General features: G+C 38.5%; 2 protein-coding genes and 1 non-coding gene across 18 annotated transcripts in view; 1 reads left to right on the top strand and 2 right to left on the bottom strand.

Moving 5' to 3' along the window:
* Positions 1 to 17,838, top strand: part of KIAA1328 (KIAA1328 ortholog) — a 342,992-nt gene that overhangs the window by 9,695 nt on the left and 315,459 nt on the right. For all 16 annotated transcript variants that reach the window (XM_070629993.1, XM_008537390.2, XM_070629998.1 and 13 more), the window contains one exon: positions 455 to 549. In XM_070629993.1, coding sequence (XP_070486094.1) covers positions 455 to 549 — 95 coding nt within the window. The remainder of the gene's footprint in view (positions 1 to 454; positions 550 to 17,838) is intronic.
* Positions 12,415 to 17,423, bottom strand: LOC139084618 (large ribosomal subunit protein uL30-like). Its single transcript, XM_070628010.1, is given in 2 exon segments — positions 12,415 to 13,166; positions 17,089 to 17,423. Coding segments are annotated over 2 exon segments (1,029 nt in total). The 3' UTR covers positions 12,415 to 12,472.
* Positions 17,389 to 17,491, bottom strand: LOC139084956 (U6 spliceosomal RNA). Its single transcript, XR_011542896.1, has one exon. It is a non-coding gene; the product is annotated as a U6 spliceosomal RNA (small nuclear RNA).

Raw genomic sequence — 17,838 nt, forward strand, 5'->3', positions numbered from 1 at the left:
GGTCTAGTACCCTTTGGGTTGAACCTTAGGGTATATTGAGAGTTTAGAAACTGGTCCCTCAGCTGCCAACCATAGTATACTTTTAAGCAGCCTGGGGGCTATGGTGTAGGAAAGCTTCTCAGTACCTTCCATTAGGTGTTTGTTTCTGTGACATTCACCAAGGGAAAGTTGTTTCCTTACTTACTATTCCCTGTTATTTACGTAGAGACATTCTGCTTTTGGGTTCTTTATATGTGTTTTTCTGTGTAAATTTCATGATTTCCCCTGGTGGACAGACAGTTCCTTAGCTTGTTTCGAGTTCACCGTAAGTTTAAATGAAACAGGTAGTGTTCCACAATGTAAAAGATATCAAAGAAATTTCACCTCGTATGCTTATTTTAAGAGATTTCTTGAAAAGTCTTAAAAATTGCTTTTAGCAAAAGTTAACCGAGTTTTTTTTGTTTGTTTATTGTAGAATTTCTGCAAGAGAGGAATAAAGAGTGCATCATTGAAGGACTTATGTCTTGAAGACAAAAGACGCATTGCAAACTTAATTAAAGAACTGGCCAGGTGAGACAAAACCTTATATGAAATGTATTATTATGTAAGACAGGCAACTGTTTTTGAAACTAGAAAATTACACATATATTTTGAAATCATTGTGTCATTGAAGTTACAGGAGCAAAGACTTTTAGAAAAAAGACATTCTTTGGTGCCAAAAAAGTAAAGTATACTTTTAAGCAGAAATAAAAGTAAAAAGAAAAGAAAGAAACATTAGTACAAACCACTCTCCAATTTATATTTTCTTGTTTATTTAATTTCATAAATTGTTTGGTGCAAATATTTGCAGCTGTCATCTATTAAAAGGGAAAATTTTGAAACTTCGTTCTACTGTTGATGAAGGTTGATAATACTGTAATCAGTAGTTACCTTTGGTTTTGCTTTAGCTTCTGAACAGAAAAGAACATTCATTTTATTGTAGTGTATCACAAGAATATCTGTTGTCATTTTGTTAACTCCTGATGCTTTCACATAAAGGATTATGAATTTTTGTGATGATAGTTCTTAGCACTTTGAATGTACTGCTCCAGTTTATTAGTAATGTGTATGAAGCATATCTACGTTGTATGTGTAATTTCTTTGTCAATATACTTCTCCAGTTTTGACGGTCTTAAAAATACTTGATAGGGCTGGCCCCGTGGCTGAGTGGTTAAGTTCGTGCGCTCCGCTGCAGGCGGCCCAGTGTTTCGTTGGTTCGAGTCCTGGGCGCGGACATGGCACTGCTCGTCAGGCCACGCTGAGGCAGCGTCCCACATGCCACAACTAGAAGCACCCACAACGAAGAATATACAACTATGTACTGGGGGGCTTTGGGGAGAAAAAGGAAAAAAATAAAATCTTAAAAAAAAAAAACAACTTGATAAATGAAGATGTCTATAGAAAAATGTATTAATGTAAATTGTAAAAGTTAAATTTAGGGAAAAGCCATAACTAAAAGTTGATAAAATAGTACTAGTTTTTATCATTGAACTGCATATTTGGAAATAGGAGATCTTTTTCTTCTTTCTTTATTTCTTTTTTTAAATTTTTTTTTTATTGAGTTAATGATAGGTTACAATCTTGTGAAATTTCAGTTGTACATTATTGTTTGTCAGTCATGTTGTCAGTCGTGCACCCCTTCACCCTTTGTGCCCATCCCCCACCCCACCTTTCCCCTGGTAGCCACTAATCTGTTCTCGTTGTCTGCATTTTTAAATTCCTCATATGAGTGGAGTCATATCGAGATTGTCCTTCTCTATCTGGTTTATTTCACTTAATGTAATTCTCTCAGAGTCCATCCATGTTGTTGCAAATGGGACGATTTTGTTATTTTTTATGGTTGAGTAGTATTCCATTGTATATATATACCACGTCTTCTTTATCCAGTCATCTGTTGATGGCACTTAGGTTGCTTCCATGTCTTGGCTATTGTAAATAATGCTGCAGTGAACATTGGGGTGCATGGGACTTTTGGAATTGCTGACTTCAAGATCTTTGGATAGATACCCAGTAGTGGGATAGCTGGATTGTATGGTAGTTCTATTTTTAACTTTTTGAGGAATCTCCATACTGTTTTCCATAGTGGCCGCACCAGTTTGCATTCCCACCAGCAGTGTATGAGGATTCCTTTTTCTCCACAACCTCTCTAACATTTGTTAATATTTGTTTTAGTTATTTTTGTCATTCTAATGGGTGTAAGGTGATACCTTAGTGTAGTTTTGATTTGCATTTCCCTGATGACCAGCGATGATGAACATCTTTTCATGTGCCTATTGGCCATCCGTATATCTTCTTTGTAGAAATGTCTGTTCATGTCTCCAGCCCATTTTTTGATCGGGTTGTTTGACTTTTGTTGTTGAGTTGTGTGAGTTCTTTATATATTATGGATATTAAGCCTTTGTCGGATGTATGACTTGCAAATTTTTTTCCCCAATTAATGGGTTTTTTTTGTTTCAATCCTGTTTTCCTTTGCCTTGAAGAAGCTCTTTAGTCTGATGAAGTCCCATTTGTTTATTCTTTCTATTGTTTCCCTTGTCTGAGAAGACATGGTGTCCGAAAAGATCCTTTTAATACTGATGTCAGAGTGTACTGCCTATATTTTCTTCTAGAAGCCTTATGGTTTCAGGTCTCAACTTTAGGTCTTTGATCCATTTAGAGTTTATTTTGGTGAATGGTGAGAAAGAATGCTCAATTTTCATTCTTTTACATGTGGCTTTCCAGTTTTCCCAGCACCATTTGTTGAAGAGACTTTCTTTTCTCCAATGTATGCCCTCAGCTCCTTTGTCAAAGATTAGCTGTCCATAGCTGTGTGGTTTTATTTCTGGGCTCTCAATTCTGTTCCATTGATCTGTGCACCTGTTTTTGTACCAGTACCATGCTGTTTTGATTACTGTAGCTTTGTAGTATGTTTTGAAGTCAGGGATTGTGATTCCTCCAGCTTTGTTCTTTTTTCTCAGGATTGCTTTAGCAATTCAGGGTCTTTTGTTGCCCCATATGAATTTTAGGATTCTTTGTTCAATTTCTGTAAAGAATGTCATTGGGATTCTGATTGGGATGGCATTGAATCTGTAAATTGCTTTAGGAAGAATGGACATTTTAACTGTGTTTATTCTTCCAATCCATGTGCATGGAATGTCTTTCCATCGCTTTAGGTCGTCATCCATTTCTTTCAGAAAAGCCTTGTAATTTTTGTCGTGTAGGTCTTTCAGTTCCTTGGTTAAATTCACCCCAAGGTATTTTATTCTTTTTGTTGTGATTGTGAATGGTATTATGTTCTTGAGTTCTTTTTCTCTTAGTTCATTATTAGAATATAGAAATGCTACTAATTTATGTAAATTTTTTATACCCTTCAACTTTGTTGTAGTTGGTGATTACCTCTAGAAGTTTTCCAATGGATTCTTTGGGGTTTTCTTATATAAGATCATATTGTCTGCAAACAGCAAGAGTTTCACTTCTTCCCTCCCTATTTGGATTCCTTTTATTCCTTTTTCTTGCCTAATTGCTGTGGCCAAACCCTCCAGTACTATGTTAAATAAGAGTGGTGATAGAGGGCGTCCTTGTCTCATTCCTGTTTTCAGGGGGATGGCGTTCAGTTTTTTGCCCATTGAGTATGATGTTGGCTGTGGGTTTGTCATATATGACCTTTATTATGTTGATGTAACACCCTTCTATCCCCATTTTGTTCAGAGTTTTTATCATAAATGGCTGTTGGATCTTGTCAGATGCTTTCTCTGCATCTGTTGAGATGATCATGTGGTTTTTATTCCTCAGTTTGTTGATGTGGTGTATCATGTTGATTGATTTGTGAATGTTGAACCATTCCTGTGTCCCTGGTATGAATCCCACTTGATCATGATGTATGATCCTTTTGATGAATTGCTGAATTCGGGTTGCCAAAATTTTGTTGAGAATTTTTACGTCTATGTTCATCAGCGATATTGGCCTGTAGTTCTCCTTTTTTGTGCTGTCCTTGTCAGGCTTTGGTATTAGCATGATGTTGGCCTCGTAGAATGTGTTAGGAAGTGTTCCATCCTCCCTAATTTTTTGGAATTGCTTGAAAAGGATAGGTTATAAATCCTCTCTGAAAGTTTGGTAGAATTCCCCAGAAAAGCCACCTAGTCCTCGGGTTTTATTCTTTGGGATGCTTTTTGATTGCTGTTTCAATCTCTTTCCTTGTGATTGGTCTATTCAAATTGTCTGCTTCTTCTTGACTAAGTTTTGGGAGATTGTAGGAGTCCAAGAATTTATCCATTTCCTGTAGGTTATCTATTTGTTGGCATATAGTTTTTTGTAGTATTCTCTTATAATCTGTTGTATTTCTGCGGAGTCTGTTATTTCTCCTCTTTCTTTTCTGATTTTGTTTATTTGAGCTTTCTCTCGTTTTTCCTTTGTAAGTCTGGCTAGTGGTTTGTCAATTTTATTTATCTTCTCAAAGAACCAGCTCTTTGTTTCATTGATCCTTTCTACTGCCTTTTTTGTTTCAATAGCATTTATTTCTGCTCTGATTTTTATTATTTCTCTCCTTCTGCTGACTTTGGGCTTTGTTCTTTCTCTAATTCAGTTAGGTGTAGTTTAAAATTGCTTATTTGGGATTTTTCTTGTTTGTTAAGATGTGCCTGTATTGCGATGAATTTTCCTCTTAATACAGCTTTTGCTGTATCCCATATGAGTTGGTATGGCATGTTATCATTTTCATTTGTCTCCAGGTATTTTTTGATTTCTTCTTTAATTTCTTCAATTATCCATTGCTTGTTCAATAGCATATTGTTCAGTCTCCACATCCTTGTGCCTTTCTCAGCTTTTTTCTTGTAATTAATTTCCAGCTTTATAGCATTGTGATCGGAGAAGATGTTTGTTATTATTTCAATTTTTTTAAATTTGTAGAGTCTTGCCTTGTTTCCTAACATATGGTCTATCCTTGAGAATGTTCCATGCGCGCTTGAGAAGAATGTGTATTCTGCTGTTTTTGGATGGAGTGTTCTATACCTGTCTATTAAGTCCAACTGTTTTAGCTTTTCATTTAGCTCCACTGTTTCTTTGTTGATTTTCTGTCTGGATGATCTATCCATTGATGTGAGTAGGGTGTTGAGGTCCCCTACTATTACTGTGTTATTTTTGATGTCTTCTTTTAGGTTTGTTAATAGTTGCTTTATGAACTTTGGTACTCTTGTTTTGGGTGCATAGATATTTATAAGTGTTGTTTCTTCTTGATGAAGTGTCCAGTTGATCATTATATGTTGGCCCTCTATATCTCTCTTTACCTTTCTTATCTTGAAGTCTGTTTTGTCTGATATATGTATTGCGACACCTGCTTTGTTGGTTTGCTATTAGTTTGGAGCATTGTCTTCCAGCCCTTCACTCGGAGTCTGTGTTTGTCCTTGGAGCTGAGATCTCGTGTTTCCTGGAGGCAGCAAATTGTTGGATCTTGTTCTTTAATCTGTTTTGCCACTCTGTGTCTTTTTATTGGAGAATTCAATCCGTTTACATTGAGGGTGAGTATTGATGCATGAGGGCTTAATGCTGTCATTCTGTTGCTCGCTTTCTGGTTTTCCTGTGTTTCCTTTGTTTCTCGTCCTGTGTGTTTTAGCCTACCCATTGACTTCTGCAATTTCTTATGCTGGGTTTCTTAGACTTTTCCTTATTTATATTTTGTGTCTCTGTTCTGTTTTTTAGTTTAGTGGCTACCCTGAAGTTTGTATTCAGAATCTTGTGTATAACATAGTCCATTTTCTGGTGGTCTCTTACTTCCTTAGCCTAGACTGAGTCAGTCCCTTTCTTTCTCCCCTCCTAAATTATTATTTTCACCTCTTATTCCAACTTGTGTTGTGAGTTTGTGGTTAGAGTGATAAGATTGTCTTTGCTTTGGAGATTTCCTTCCCTTTATCCTAATGCTATAGTTGAATATTTGCAATCCTATTCTGATTCTATCTATTTGCCTCCCTACTATGTATTTTGTGATCCCTTTCTCCCTTTTTATCTTTTTCAGGTATAAGGGTCTTCTTGAGGATTTCTTGTAGTGGAGGTCTTGTGGCTACGAAGTGCCTTAGCTTTTGTTTGTCTGGATAAGATGTAATTTCTCCCTCATATCTGAAGGATATTTTTGCTGGATAGAGTATTCTTGGCTGAAGATTTTTATCCTTTACAGTTTTGAATATGTCATTGCAATCTCTCCTAGTTTGCAAGGTTTTTGTAGAGAAATCCACTGAAAGTCCGATAGGGTTTCCTTTGTCCGTTATTTTCTTCTGCCTTGCTGCCCTGGTGTTCTTTCTTTGTCATTCATTTTTGCCATTTTTCCTACTATATGGCTTGCAGTAGGTCTTTTTACATTGACAGATCTATGAGATCTGAAAGATTCCTCCACACACATTTCTCTCTCAATCCCTAGATTTGGGAAGTTCTCTTCTGTTATTTTGTCGAGCACACTTTTTGCTCCATTTTCCTTTTCCATGCCCTCAGGAATTCCTGTTATTCTTAAGTTGCATTTTCTCATTGAGTCAACTATTTCTCAGAGATTTTCTTCAGCTTTTAAAATTTTTGTTCTCTTTTTTCCTCTGTCTGGAGCCATTCAGCCTGTCTATCTTTGCAGTTACCTCCCGTCGCCACTAGACAGGGGTTGAGAGCCACAGTCTGAGCCCTCCGCCTTCAGCTGTGATAGCTGCGCACACCGCAGGTTGCGGGAGGAGTGGCACTTTCTCTCCACGCAGACCTGGATTCTGATCAGCTCTCACTCTCTGGTTTCCTGGGGCCCTGGCTTGATGGGTTCCCCCCACGTGAAAGCTTTCCCCCATCAGCAGGTTTCCTCTGCATGAGTGGTTGGTGTCCTGGACAGTACCACAGACGTGCAGCTCCTCTCCTACTCCTTCCCTCACCCGTGGCAGCGATCCCAGTCTCTAGGGGAGGAAGCGAACTTCTCTCCTACCCTGTTCCAGCTCCTCTGAGGGCAGCTCCAGCCTCTCCGCCCTCCGCTGTTTGGTTGCTGTGGGTCTCTGATGATTTCTGTTATTAGGATTTTTTTTTTGATTGGAAAGCAGTTGCTCTTTTTGGTTGTAATTTGGAGGGGAGAAAGTCTTGGACGAGCCCCCTCCGCCATGTCACTCACGTCACTCCTCTTCTTTCTTTATTTCTAATTAAACTTAATCCTGTGAGGTGTGTTTCAAAATATATTTCATATTGAGACCTTAAAATAACATTAATAGAGGCATTTATAAAAAGATTGAAGTCAAAAAATTACCTTATGAAATCATAAAATCACAGGTATAAAAGATGACAAAAAGCAGTGATGTTTTGGGGGCTCAGATACAACATGTGAGAATTCAAGGTACGTGCCCTAGTCTGAATTTGATACCCTACCTGAGATAATCAGTAACCTTTTTGACTAGAATTCTTTGGCTTTTCTAGTCTTTGAAGTAGTGTTTTCATCAACTTCAAATAGTGTTCTTTGTGTTAGAAAAAACGTTACTAACTGTTACTCTCAGTATTTGAAGATAATCTTCTCACAAGTCTATTTACCACATAGATGGCTTTAGATGTCCTTATCACATATGTTTGATGACATTCAAAAGCTATTACCATTAGTTTGACTCCATTTATTAATGGTCCTGATATGCCATGATTGTTCTGACTGATCCGTTTCATTTTAGCTGCTAGGTTTAAAGAATGCCTGAAATATTAGAACATATGTTTTGGTTTCAGTAATCTGCTTTCTAGCAAAATGCTAGTTTTTTGGTAGTTCTTGCTAGAGGATTGGTACGTTAGTATTATTGCAAATTTGCATATACTGCTGGAAACCCCATGATTACTATATTTACTATTATTATACAGGTATACGGGAATATTGTGCTCATGGTTTCATGAATTTGCTAAGTTTTCTCTGTTGGGTATTTCAGTCTAATTTTTTCTACTCATACTTGCCAAACCATTCTTTTGGTTTTTTTTGCAAGATTCAGTTTCATTGAAGTGGGGAAGTAGAGAACAGAGTTCCATATACTTCAAACACTGGCAACAAAATATTCCTAGCTTCTATCTTCTTTTACTTCTCAATTTTCAGTGTGGTTTCAAATAACTGTTTTCCCATTGGCATTAAATACACTCATTTCTCTTCATCTTGAGAAGTAAAATACTTCTTTGACCATATATTTCCCTCTAGCTACCACCTTCTTTGTACTCCACAACATAACCTCATTCCTAGAAAGAAGAGTCTATAACATTTTCTATTCTGTTTCATTTTATTCCCTCCTCAAGCTTATTTATTTATTTAAAAATATATTCAAGTGCAGTTTATATATATTGTATGTACACATTTTAAGTGTGTATTTCAGTGAGTTTGGGCAAATGTAAAGTCACTCTAAAAAGTTATCTTGAGACCTTTTACAGTCAGTTCTCTCCTCTATTCCCCATCCCAGGCAGCCATTAATGTCATTCTGTCATTGTAGCTTAGTTTTATGTGTTCTAACATGCCATATAAATGGCCATATGCTATGTACTCATTTCTGTTTGGCTGTTTTCCCTTAGCATAATGATTTTGTAGCATATGGGGGTGTAAAATATACTTAACACAAAATTTACCATCTCAACCATTTTTAAGCCTACAGGTGAGTACATTGTACACTTCAGTACAGTTCCCTGGTATTAAGTATGTTCGTATTGCTGCACAACCATTTCCACCATTCATCTGCAGAACATTTTCATCACTGAAATTCTGTACCCATTAAACAATAACTCCTCATTCTCCCCTCCCCACAGTCCCTGGTAACCACTATTCTACTGTGTGTCTGTGAATTTGACTATTCTAGATACCTCTTATAAATGGAATCATACAATATTTGTCCTTTTGTTTCTGGCTAATTTCAGAGCATAATGTTTTTGAGATTTTTAAAAGATTTGTTGTGTGTGAGAGTACCTCATTTTTTATTGTTTAGTAGTATTCCATTGTATGCCTGTACCTTAATTTGTTTGTCTGTTCATCTGCTAACAGACATTTGGGTTGTTCCAGTTTTTGCCTTTTATGAATGAAGTTTCGATAACATTCATATAAGTCTTTGCATGGTGTTTTTATTTTTCTTCTATAAATACTTAGGAGTGTAATTACTCAATTATATGTCAAGTGTATATTTAACTCTATAAGAAACTGCCAAACTGTTTCCCAACATTTCTGCTATTTTATTTCACCCTTCCGCTAGCAAGTTATGAGAGTTTCATCATTCTACATATTCACCAACTCTTGGTATTGTCATTTCTTTAAATTTTAGCCATTCTAATGACTATAGTGATATCTCCATGTGGAATTAATTTGTTTCCCTGATGACTGCTGTGATCACTGGCCATTCTTCTTTTGTGAAATATCTGTTCAAATCTTTTGCTCGTTTTTTTCACCCATCGCATTCTCTTCTTGTTGTTGAGGTGTTAGAGTTCTTTATATATTCTGAATGTGAGTTATTAAAAATGTTCATTGTCCTCCCACTCTCCGACCCTGCCCCGGTCTGTGACTTGAGTTTTAATTCTCTTAGTGTGTTTTCTTTTGAAAAGCAAAATTTTTTATTTTGATGAACTTCAATTTTTCAGTTTTTTCTTTTGTGGTTCATGTTTTTAATGCTCTTTCTAGGAAATCTGGCTCATCCCAAGGTAGCAAAGATTATTTTCCTGTATCAGAAAAGACTATCTGCAGAATTACCTCAGCCTCTTTATCAAACTGATTATCAAAAATCAGTTGACCATGCATGCATGGTCTATTTATGGGCTCTTTATTCCATTCCATTGATCTTTATGTCTGCCCTTATGCAATACCACACTGGCTTGATTACTGTATTGTGTAGTTAGTCTTAAAATCAGGTAAATCAGCTTTGTTCTTTTTGAAAATTGTTTTGGCTCTTTGAGGTCCTTTGCATTTCGCTGTAAATTTTAGAATCAGCTTGTCAATTTCTGAAAGAAAGTTGCCTCCTGGCATTTTGTTTGGAGTGTATTGAATTTATTGATTGATTTGAGAAAATTGCCATCTCAACATTATTGAGTCTTCCAATTTATGAATATGTCACATCTCTCCATTATTTATTTAGATTTTCTTTTTCTTTGCAGTGATTTGTAGTTTTCAAGGTATAGGTCTTGAACATATTATGATGTATTTATCCTTAAGTATTTTATGTTTTTTAATACTATTGTAAATGGTGTTATTTTAAATTTTTATCATACATTGAATTTTATTTAATTCCTCATATAAAAAAGAGAATTGATATTTTTATATTGACATGGTATCCTTCAGTCTGTTAAAATTCTCCTGTTATAGTAGTTTTTTGTTAGAATACTTTGGATTTTTCATATATACAACCATGTCATCTACAAATAAAGTTTTGCTTTTTCCTTTCCAATCTGTAGCTACTTTGTTTCTTTTTCTTGCCTTTTTACATGGCCTAGGACCTCCAGTACAGTGTTGAATGCAAGTGGTGAGAGTAGACATCCTTGTCTTCTTGTTTCTGATCTTAAGTCTTTTACAGTTAAGTACAAGGTAAGCTGTAGGGTTTTTTGTAGATGTTCTTTATCAGGTTGTAGAAATTTAGTTTTGTTCCTAGTTTACTGAGTCTTTCTTTTTAATCATAAATAGGAGTAGAATTTTTTTCAAATGACTTTTCTTCATCTATTATGCTGATAATATGATTTTTCTCTTTTTTTCTCTGTTAATGTGGTAAATTGCATTGATTGACTTTAAAAAAATTTTTATAACCTCATTTATTTATATAGAATCCTAAGTTAAAAACTATTATTTTGCTTAATCCTTTTAACAACCATGTGAGGCAGAAAGGCTAGGCTGTATTAGCCCCATTTTATAGGCAAGAGTGGAAACATTATCCCATATTGAGTATGAGACAGATCTGAGATATAAACCCTGGGTTTCCACACACACACAACCGCTCCTTTCCCATGGCTGTTTGATACATCATTTTAAAGTAATGTGATTTCACAATACCTTACAGTATAAGAGTAACATTTATTCCTGGCAGGTTAACTCTTGAGCCAATCAACCTAGTTAATTACCTCATAACCTGGCACATTTTAAGGCATTGCTATACCTCTAACTCAATCTCGCAACTGTGTTTGAGGGCCCCATGAGCCAAAACTCCAGCAAAGCTAATCTTAAGGGACCAGAGGGCTCAATGGTTAAGCATGTTTCAGGTCTTAATCTGGGCCTGACGTACCCTAAACCAACTGCCTAGATGGCAAGTTGAGATAACTGAGTGAAGGCTCATTTAGGGTGGACACTGACAATAAACGCAAAGAGAATCAGGCCCCCTTTTTCAGATCTAATGTCCACAGGACCCCAGTGCTGGTCTACTACATCATTACCATCAAGATAGAGGGCAATACTTTTAGAGTCTAGAATATGCAAGGAAAATGTCCAATTAAGCTGTTGGCCTGGGGCCTAAAAGACCAAATAGTGCTAATTTCATCCATGCCAGACCAAGAAAATAGCTCACTCTTTCCGGATTTGAGTTTTAAGCAGAGAACTGATATCAGGGAAACCAGAAAATTCCATCCTAAAGCCCAGTGGAAATAAATGGTGGGCAGTTCCCCAAGTTGTAGATGGGCACAGGGGCTCAGCAATCTACCACTGTTTTTTTAATAGGAAATACTCAATTGGGTCAAAAGGCAAAAGCTATCTTGGTAAGATTTGATGTTTCACAGGACTTGGAACCAGAGGAGCCTAGCAAGGTAAGGCCTGGCTGACCAATCCTGATAGTGCAGGACTTCCCCATATAAAGTGCATGGGTATCTGAGAAGGGTCTACAAACACCCTAAACTTCCAAGGAAAAATTTGAGTTTATGCATGTTTTCCTGGGGAAAGGGTCCTTTCCCTTCTCATAGATCTAAGAATAGGTTAAAATATTGAATCAGTACTAATCCAGTTGCAGGCTAGGGTAAGGAAGCCACCAGATACACTTAGAGCCAGCCAAGTCTGAGAGCTCACAAAGCCATCACTGAAAAGTTTGAATATGGACTCACAGCAGAGACAACTGAGCACTATTTTCGTGTTCTTCTTTCTGATTGTATTTCAAGTTCTTTCCAAAACAAGGCCCTAGGAACCCCCAGGTTATGCACCTAGGCGTGGTCCACTGCTGTTTTACATTCATGCTTGGGTATTCATTCACCAACATTAAAGCCCAGGATAGAAGATGTGACAAAGCAAGACTGCCTCTTTCATAGCATGAGTCCTTTACTGATTTCAGAGGTGGCAGTGGTGGCCAACATGGAAAACACACTGAAATTTTTCCTTGGAACTGGGCTGTGATGACAAGTGCCTGCCAAGAACATCACCATCTTTTCCCTAACCCTTCCCCTCCAGCTTCTGAAGGTACAGCAGAAAATAATCTTTAAAGATACTGGATAACAATTCCAAAAACCAAACACGTGCTTCCAACACATTGTGCTTTCTGGTATTCTGGGTTTGCTTCAGCTGCCAGATGAGCTAATTGATGCATTCACCACGATAACCAGGTGAGCCCACCTCCTTGAGGAAGCCCACTCTATTCTTGGTAACATGATAGGTCACTGAGAGGTGGAAAGTGGGCAAGAACCCCGACATCACCTGGAAATTCTTGCCCGGGAAGGCAGTTTCATGAATGAGGTCTTCCAAGCAAATAACACTGAGCTTCCCCAGGTGCTCCTCAGTCACTGTGTTGTCTGTCAGAGGCATGGTTTTCTTCTTGACCCTGGCTTGTCCACGTTTCAAGATGGGTTCCTGGACAGAGTTCAGACATGGAAACCCCCAGGTCACATAAGCTTCCACTATACGCAGTATTTTTGTGGCTCGGGGGATCACTTTGACAAAGACACCACTGAAAGTCTTCTTCAGGTGAACCTTTTTTATGGTCCTTTGCACCAATAAATTCACCCGATTAATTCTTTAGATGCATACAACAAAGGCCAAGGAATGTTCATTTGGCACTTCCAAGCCATGAGGTTTCACTTCTGGTTGTCTAAGGTACACCCTGCCACGTTCTTGCCACCAGGAATCATGTAGGAACCATCCCAGTTGCTTAAACCGGAGTTCTTTTCCTTTCCTCTGCTGCTGCTGCTTTTCCAAAAGTGCCTGGGTGGCTTTGAGGGCCTGATAAACTTTCCTCTTTTTCGGGAGATTTTCTGGAACCAAAGGGATCTTTCTGTTTTTTAAGGAAGATTAGCCCTCAGCTAACATCTGCTGTCAATCCTCCTCTTCTTGCTGAGGAAGACTGGCCCTGAGCTAATATCCATACCCATCTTCGTCTACTTTATATGTGGGACGCCTGCCACAGCATGGCTTGGTAAGCGATGTGAAGGTCCATACCTGGGACCTGAACCAGTGAACCCTGGGCAGCCAAAGTGGAACGTACAAACTTAACTGCTACACCACCAGGGTGGCCCCCCAAAGGGATCTTTTTGTTTGCTCTTCCTCCGCTATCTTTCCAGTGCTGCCTGATTGACTTTTTTTTTTTTGGAAGATTGGCATGTGAGCTAAAACTGTTGCCAATGTTTTGGGGTTTTTTTCTGCTTTTTCTCCCCAAGTTCCCCCAGTACATAGTTGTATATGTTACGTTGATTGACTGGCCGATGTTGAACCATCCCTGTGTCCCTGGTATAAATCCCACTTGATCATGGTGTATAATCTTTTTGATGTATTGCTGTATTTAGTTTGCCAAAATTTTGTTGAGGATTTTTGCATCTATGTTCATCAGTGATATTGGCCTGGAGTTTTCCTTCTGTGTATTGTCCTTGTCAGGTTTGGGGATCAGGGTGATGTTGGCTTCATAGAATGTGTTAAGGAGTGCTCCATCTTCCTCAATTTTCTGGAATAGTTTGAGAAGGATAGGTATTAAATCTTCTTTGAATGTTTGGTAGAATTCTCCAGAGAAGCCGTCTGGTCCTGGGCTTTAATTTTTGGGGAGGGTTTTGATTACTGTTTCTATTTCTTTACTTGTGATTGGTCTATTCAGATTCTCTATTTCTTCCTGACTCAGTTTGGGGAGGTTGTAAGAGTCTAAGAATTTATCCATTTCTTCTAGGTTGTTCAATTTGTTGCCATATAGTTTTTCATAGTATTCTCTTATGATCCTTTGTATTTCTTTGGTATCCGTTGTGATTTCTCCTCTCATTTCTAATTTTGTTTATTTGAGTCTTCTCTCTTTTTTTCTTAGTGAGTCTGGTTAAGGGTTTGTCGATTTTGTTAATCTTTTCGAAGAACCAGCTCTTTGTTTCATTGATCCTTTCTACTGTCTTTTTTGTTTCAATACCCTTTATTTCTGCTCTAATTTTTATTATTTCCCTCCTTCTACTAACGTTGGGCTTTGTTTGTTCTTCTTTTTCTAATTCTGTTAGGTGTTGTTTGAGGTTGCTTATCTGAGATTTTTCTTATTTTTTGAGGTAAGCCTGTATTGCAGTGAATTTCCCTCTTAGGACTGTTTTTGCTGTGTCCCAAATGAGTTGGTATGGCGTGTTTTCATTTTCATTTCTCTCCAGATAATATTTGATTTCTTCTTTAATTTCTTCAATAATCCATTGTTTGTTCAGTAGCACGTTGTTTAGTCTCTACCTTTTTGTCCCTTTCCGAGCTTTATTCTTGTAGTTGATTTCTAGTTTCATAGCATTATGATCAGAAAAGATGCTCGATATTATTTCAACCCTCTTGAATTTATTGATGCTTGCTTTGTTTCCCAAGATATGGTCTATCCTTGAGAATGTTCCATGTGCACTTGAGAAGAATGTGTAACCTGCTGTTTTTGGATGAAGTGTTCTATATATATCTATTAAGTCCATCTGGTCTAATTTTTCATTTAATTCTATAATTTCCTTGTTGGTTTTCTGTCTGGATGATCTGTCCATTGGTCTTAATGGGGTGTTGAGGTCCCCTACTATTATTGTATTGTTGTTGATGTCTCCTGTGTTGGGTGCGGTATATATTTATAAGTGTTATGTCATCTTGGTGAAGCATCCATTTTATCATTATAAACTGCCCCTCTTTGTCTTTCTTTATCTGTTTTGCTTTGAAGTCTACTCTGTCTGATATAAGCATGGAGATACCTGCTTTCTTTTGTTCATTATTAGCTTGGAGTATAGTCTTCCATCCCTTCACTCTGAGTCTGTGTTTGTCTTTGGGGCTGAGGTGTATTTCCTGGAGGCAGCATATTGTTGGGTCTTGTTCTTTGATCCATCCTGCCACTCTGCATCTTTTGATTGGACAGTTCAATCCATTTACATTTAGAGTGATTATTGAAATCTGGGGGCCTACGCTGCCATTTGAGCACTTGTTTTCTGGTTATCTTGCATTTCCTTTGTGTCTCATCCCATGATATTTGGACTACTAATTCAGGTAGGTAAATTTCTGGTTTTGACTTTCTTCTTATTTTTAATTTGTGTCTTTATTCTTGTCATTTATTTATTGGGTACCAGGTGGTTTGTATAAAACATCTCACAGATGAGATAGTGCATTTTCTGATAGCCTCTTATTTCCTTAAATTAAAACGTTCCATCCCTTTTCTCTTCCCCTTCTGTTGTTATTGTCAAATTTTTTTTTTGTCTTCCTTCTTGTGTTGTGAGTGTGTGGTTAAAATGACAGGATTATATTTATTCTTGGTATTTCCCTTCCTTTTATCTTTAATGTTTTATTTAACTTTTGCTAACCTGTTCTGATGGAGAGCAGCTACTTTCTGTTATTGTCCTTCTACCTATCTCCTTTGCTCTGGGTTTTGTAACCCCTTTCCTTTTTTTGATTTTTCAGGTATGAGGGTCTTCCTGACCATTTTTTGAAGAGGAGGTCTTGTGGCAATGAACTCCCTTGACTTTTGTTTATTTGGGAAATTTTTTATTTCTCCATCGTATTTAAAGGGTTTTTTCACTGGGTAGAGTATCCTTGGCTGCAAGTTTTTGTCCTTCAGAGTTTTGAATACATCGTTCCACTCTCTTCTAGCCTGTAAGGTATCTGCTGAGAAATCTGCTGACAACCTTATGGGGGTTCCTTTGTAGGTTATTTTCTTCTGCCTGGCTGCCCTTAATATTTTCTCTTTGTCATTGACTGTTGCTATTCACTACTATATGCCTTGGGGTTGGTCTTCTTACATTGATAAAGTTTGGAGATCTGTTGGCTTCTGTCACATGGAGTTCCATCTCTCTCCCCAGGTTTGGAAAGTTCTCAGCCAGTATTTCTTTGAACAGGCTTTCTGCCCCCTTCTCCTTCTCTTCTCTCTCTGGTACACCTATAATCCTTATGTTGCATCTCCTAATTGAGTCAGATAATTCCCGGAGAGTTTCTTCATTTCTTTTTAGTCTTAGGTCTCTCTCCTGCTCTGTCTGCAGCATTTCTATATTCCTGTCCTCCAAATTGCTAATTCTGTCCTCCATATTATCAACCCTACTGTTCAGAGAGTCCAGATTCTTCTTAATCTCCTCAATTGTGTTCTTCATCTCCAGTATTTCTGATTGGTTCTTCTTTATAATATCAAGCTCTTTTGTGACATAGCTCCTGAACTCATTGAGTTGTCCATCTGTATTCTCTTTCAACTCATTGAGTTTTTTAATAATGGCTGTTTTGAATTCTTCGTCATTTAGGTTATAGATTTCATCATCTTTGGGACTGTTTTCTGGGTACTTGTCATTTTCCTTCTGTTCTGGAGAGTTAATATATTTTTTCATATTGCTTGATGGCGTGGATTTGTGCCTCCGCATAGAGATAGAGTTTAGTTACTACTTCCACTTGTTTCTACTGGTGTGGCGGGGGGAGCAGCTGTTTAGACTGCACCAACCGGGAACCCTGTCAGCTATTGCTGACTGGACCTGGGCCCCTCCTCGTAGTCACAGTGGTCCTCTGCGGTCCCTCATCAGCTGTGGTGGCACTTGCAAGGGGGCCTCAGGCTGCTGGTGCCTACTGTGGTAGACCACCTAGACGTGCTCCCTCCTTGGGGTCTGCAGCAGTGTTATGGGCTTTCCCAGCAGCTGGGAGCAAGATCACCTATATTCACAGCTCTGTCACTGTCAGGGCCCACAAGATCTCACTTGTCCACTATAAGTCCCAGCAGAGCTGTGAGTATCTTCTGCAGTCTGTTGTTAGCTCACCCAGCTGTGCTACTTTTGCCCCAGGGCCTTCCAGCCTTGTGATTGTCGGTCAGTGCCTCTCCACTAGTGCTGTGCAGAGGCTTTCGCTGTGGCTGCTGTGGAACCGTGGATTTTCCCCCTGGGCCATGGAGCTCCACCCAACCCCTGGCCACTCCCATGGGATCACTGGGTCTCTCTTGCCCACTCTGGGACACAGCCGGAGTCCATGAATCAGAGGCGGCTGGTGGGCTGCTGCCCTGCCTGGGATCCTCCTCTCCCAGAGCCTCACAGCGTTCTGATTGCTGGGAGAGGCCTCTCCCCAAAAATATGGAACACTTCACAAATTTGCGAGTCATCCTTGTGCAGGGGCCATGCTAATCTTCTCTGTATCATTCCAATTTTGGGATACATGCTGCCGAAGCAAGGACGCATAGTTGTATATTTTAGCTGTGGGTCCTGCTACTTGTGGCCTGTGGGACACCACCTCAGTGTTGCCTGATGAGTGGTGCCATGTCCGCGCCTGGGATCCAAACCAGCGAAACCCTGGGCCATTGAAGTGGAGTGGGTGAACTTAACCTCTCGGCCATGGGACCAGCGCTGTTTTTTCCCCTCTGATTGACTTTTTTTTTGTTTTTTGAGGAAGATTAGCCCTGAGCTAACATCTGCTGCCAATTCTCCTCTTTTTGCTAAGGAAGACTGGCCCTGGGCTAGCATCCATGCTCATCTTCCTCTACTTTATATGTGGGACACCTGCCACAGTATCTCCTGACA

The sequence above is a fragment of the Equus przewalskii genome, chromosome 7 (genome assembly GCF_037783145.1).
Source record: "Equus przewalskii isolate Varuska chromosome 7, EquPr2, whole genome shotgun sequence".
NCBI classification, from domain to species: Eukaryota; Metazoa; Chordata; class Mammalia; order Perissodactyla; family Equidae; genus Equus; species Equus przewalskii.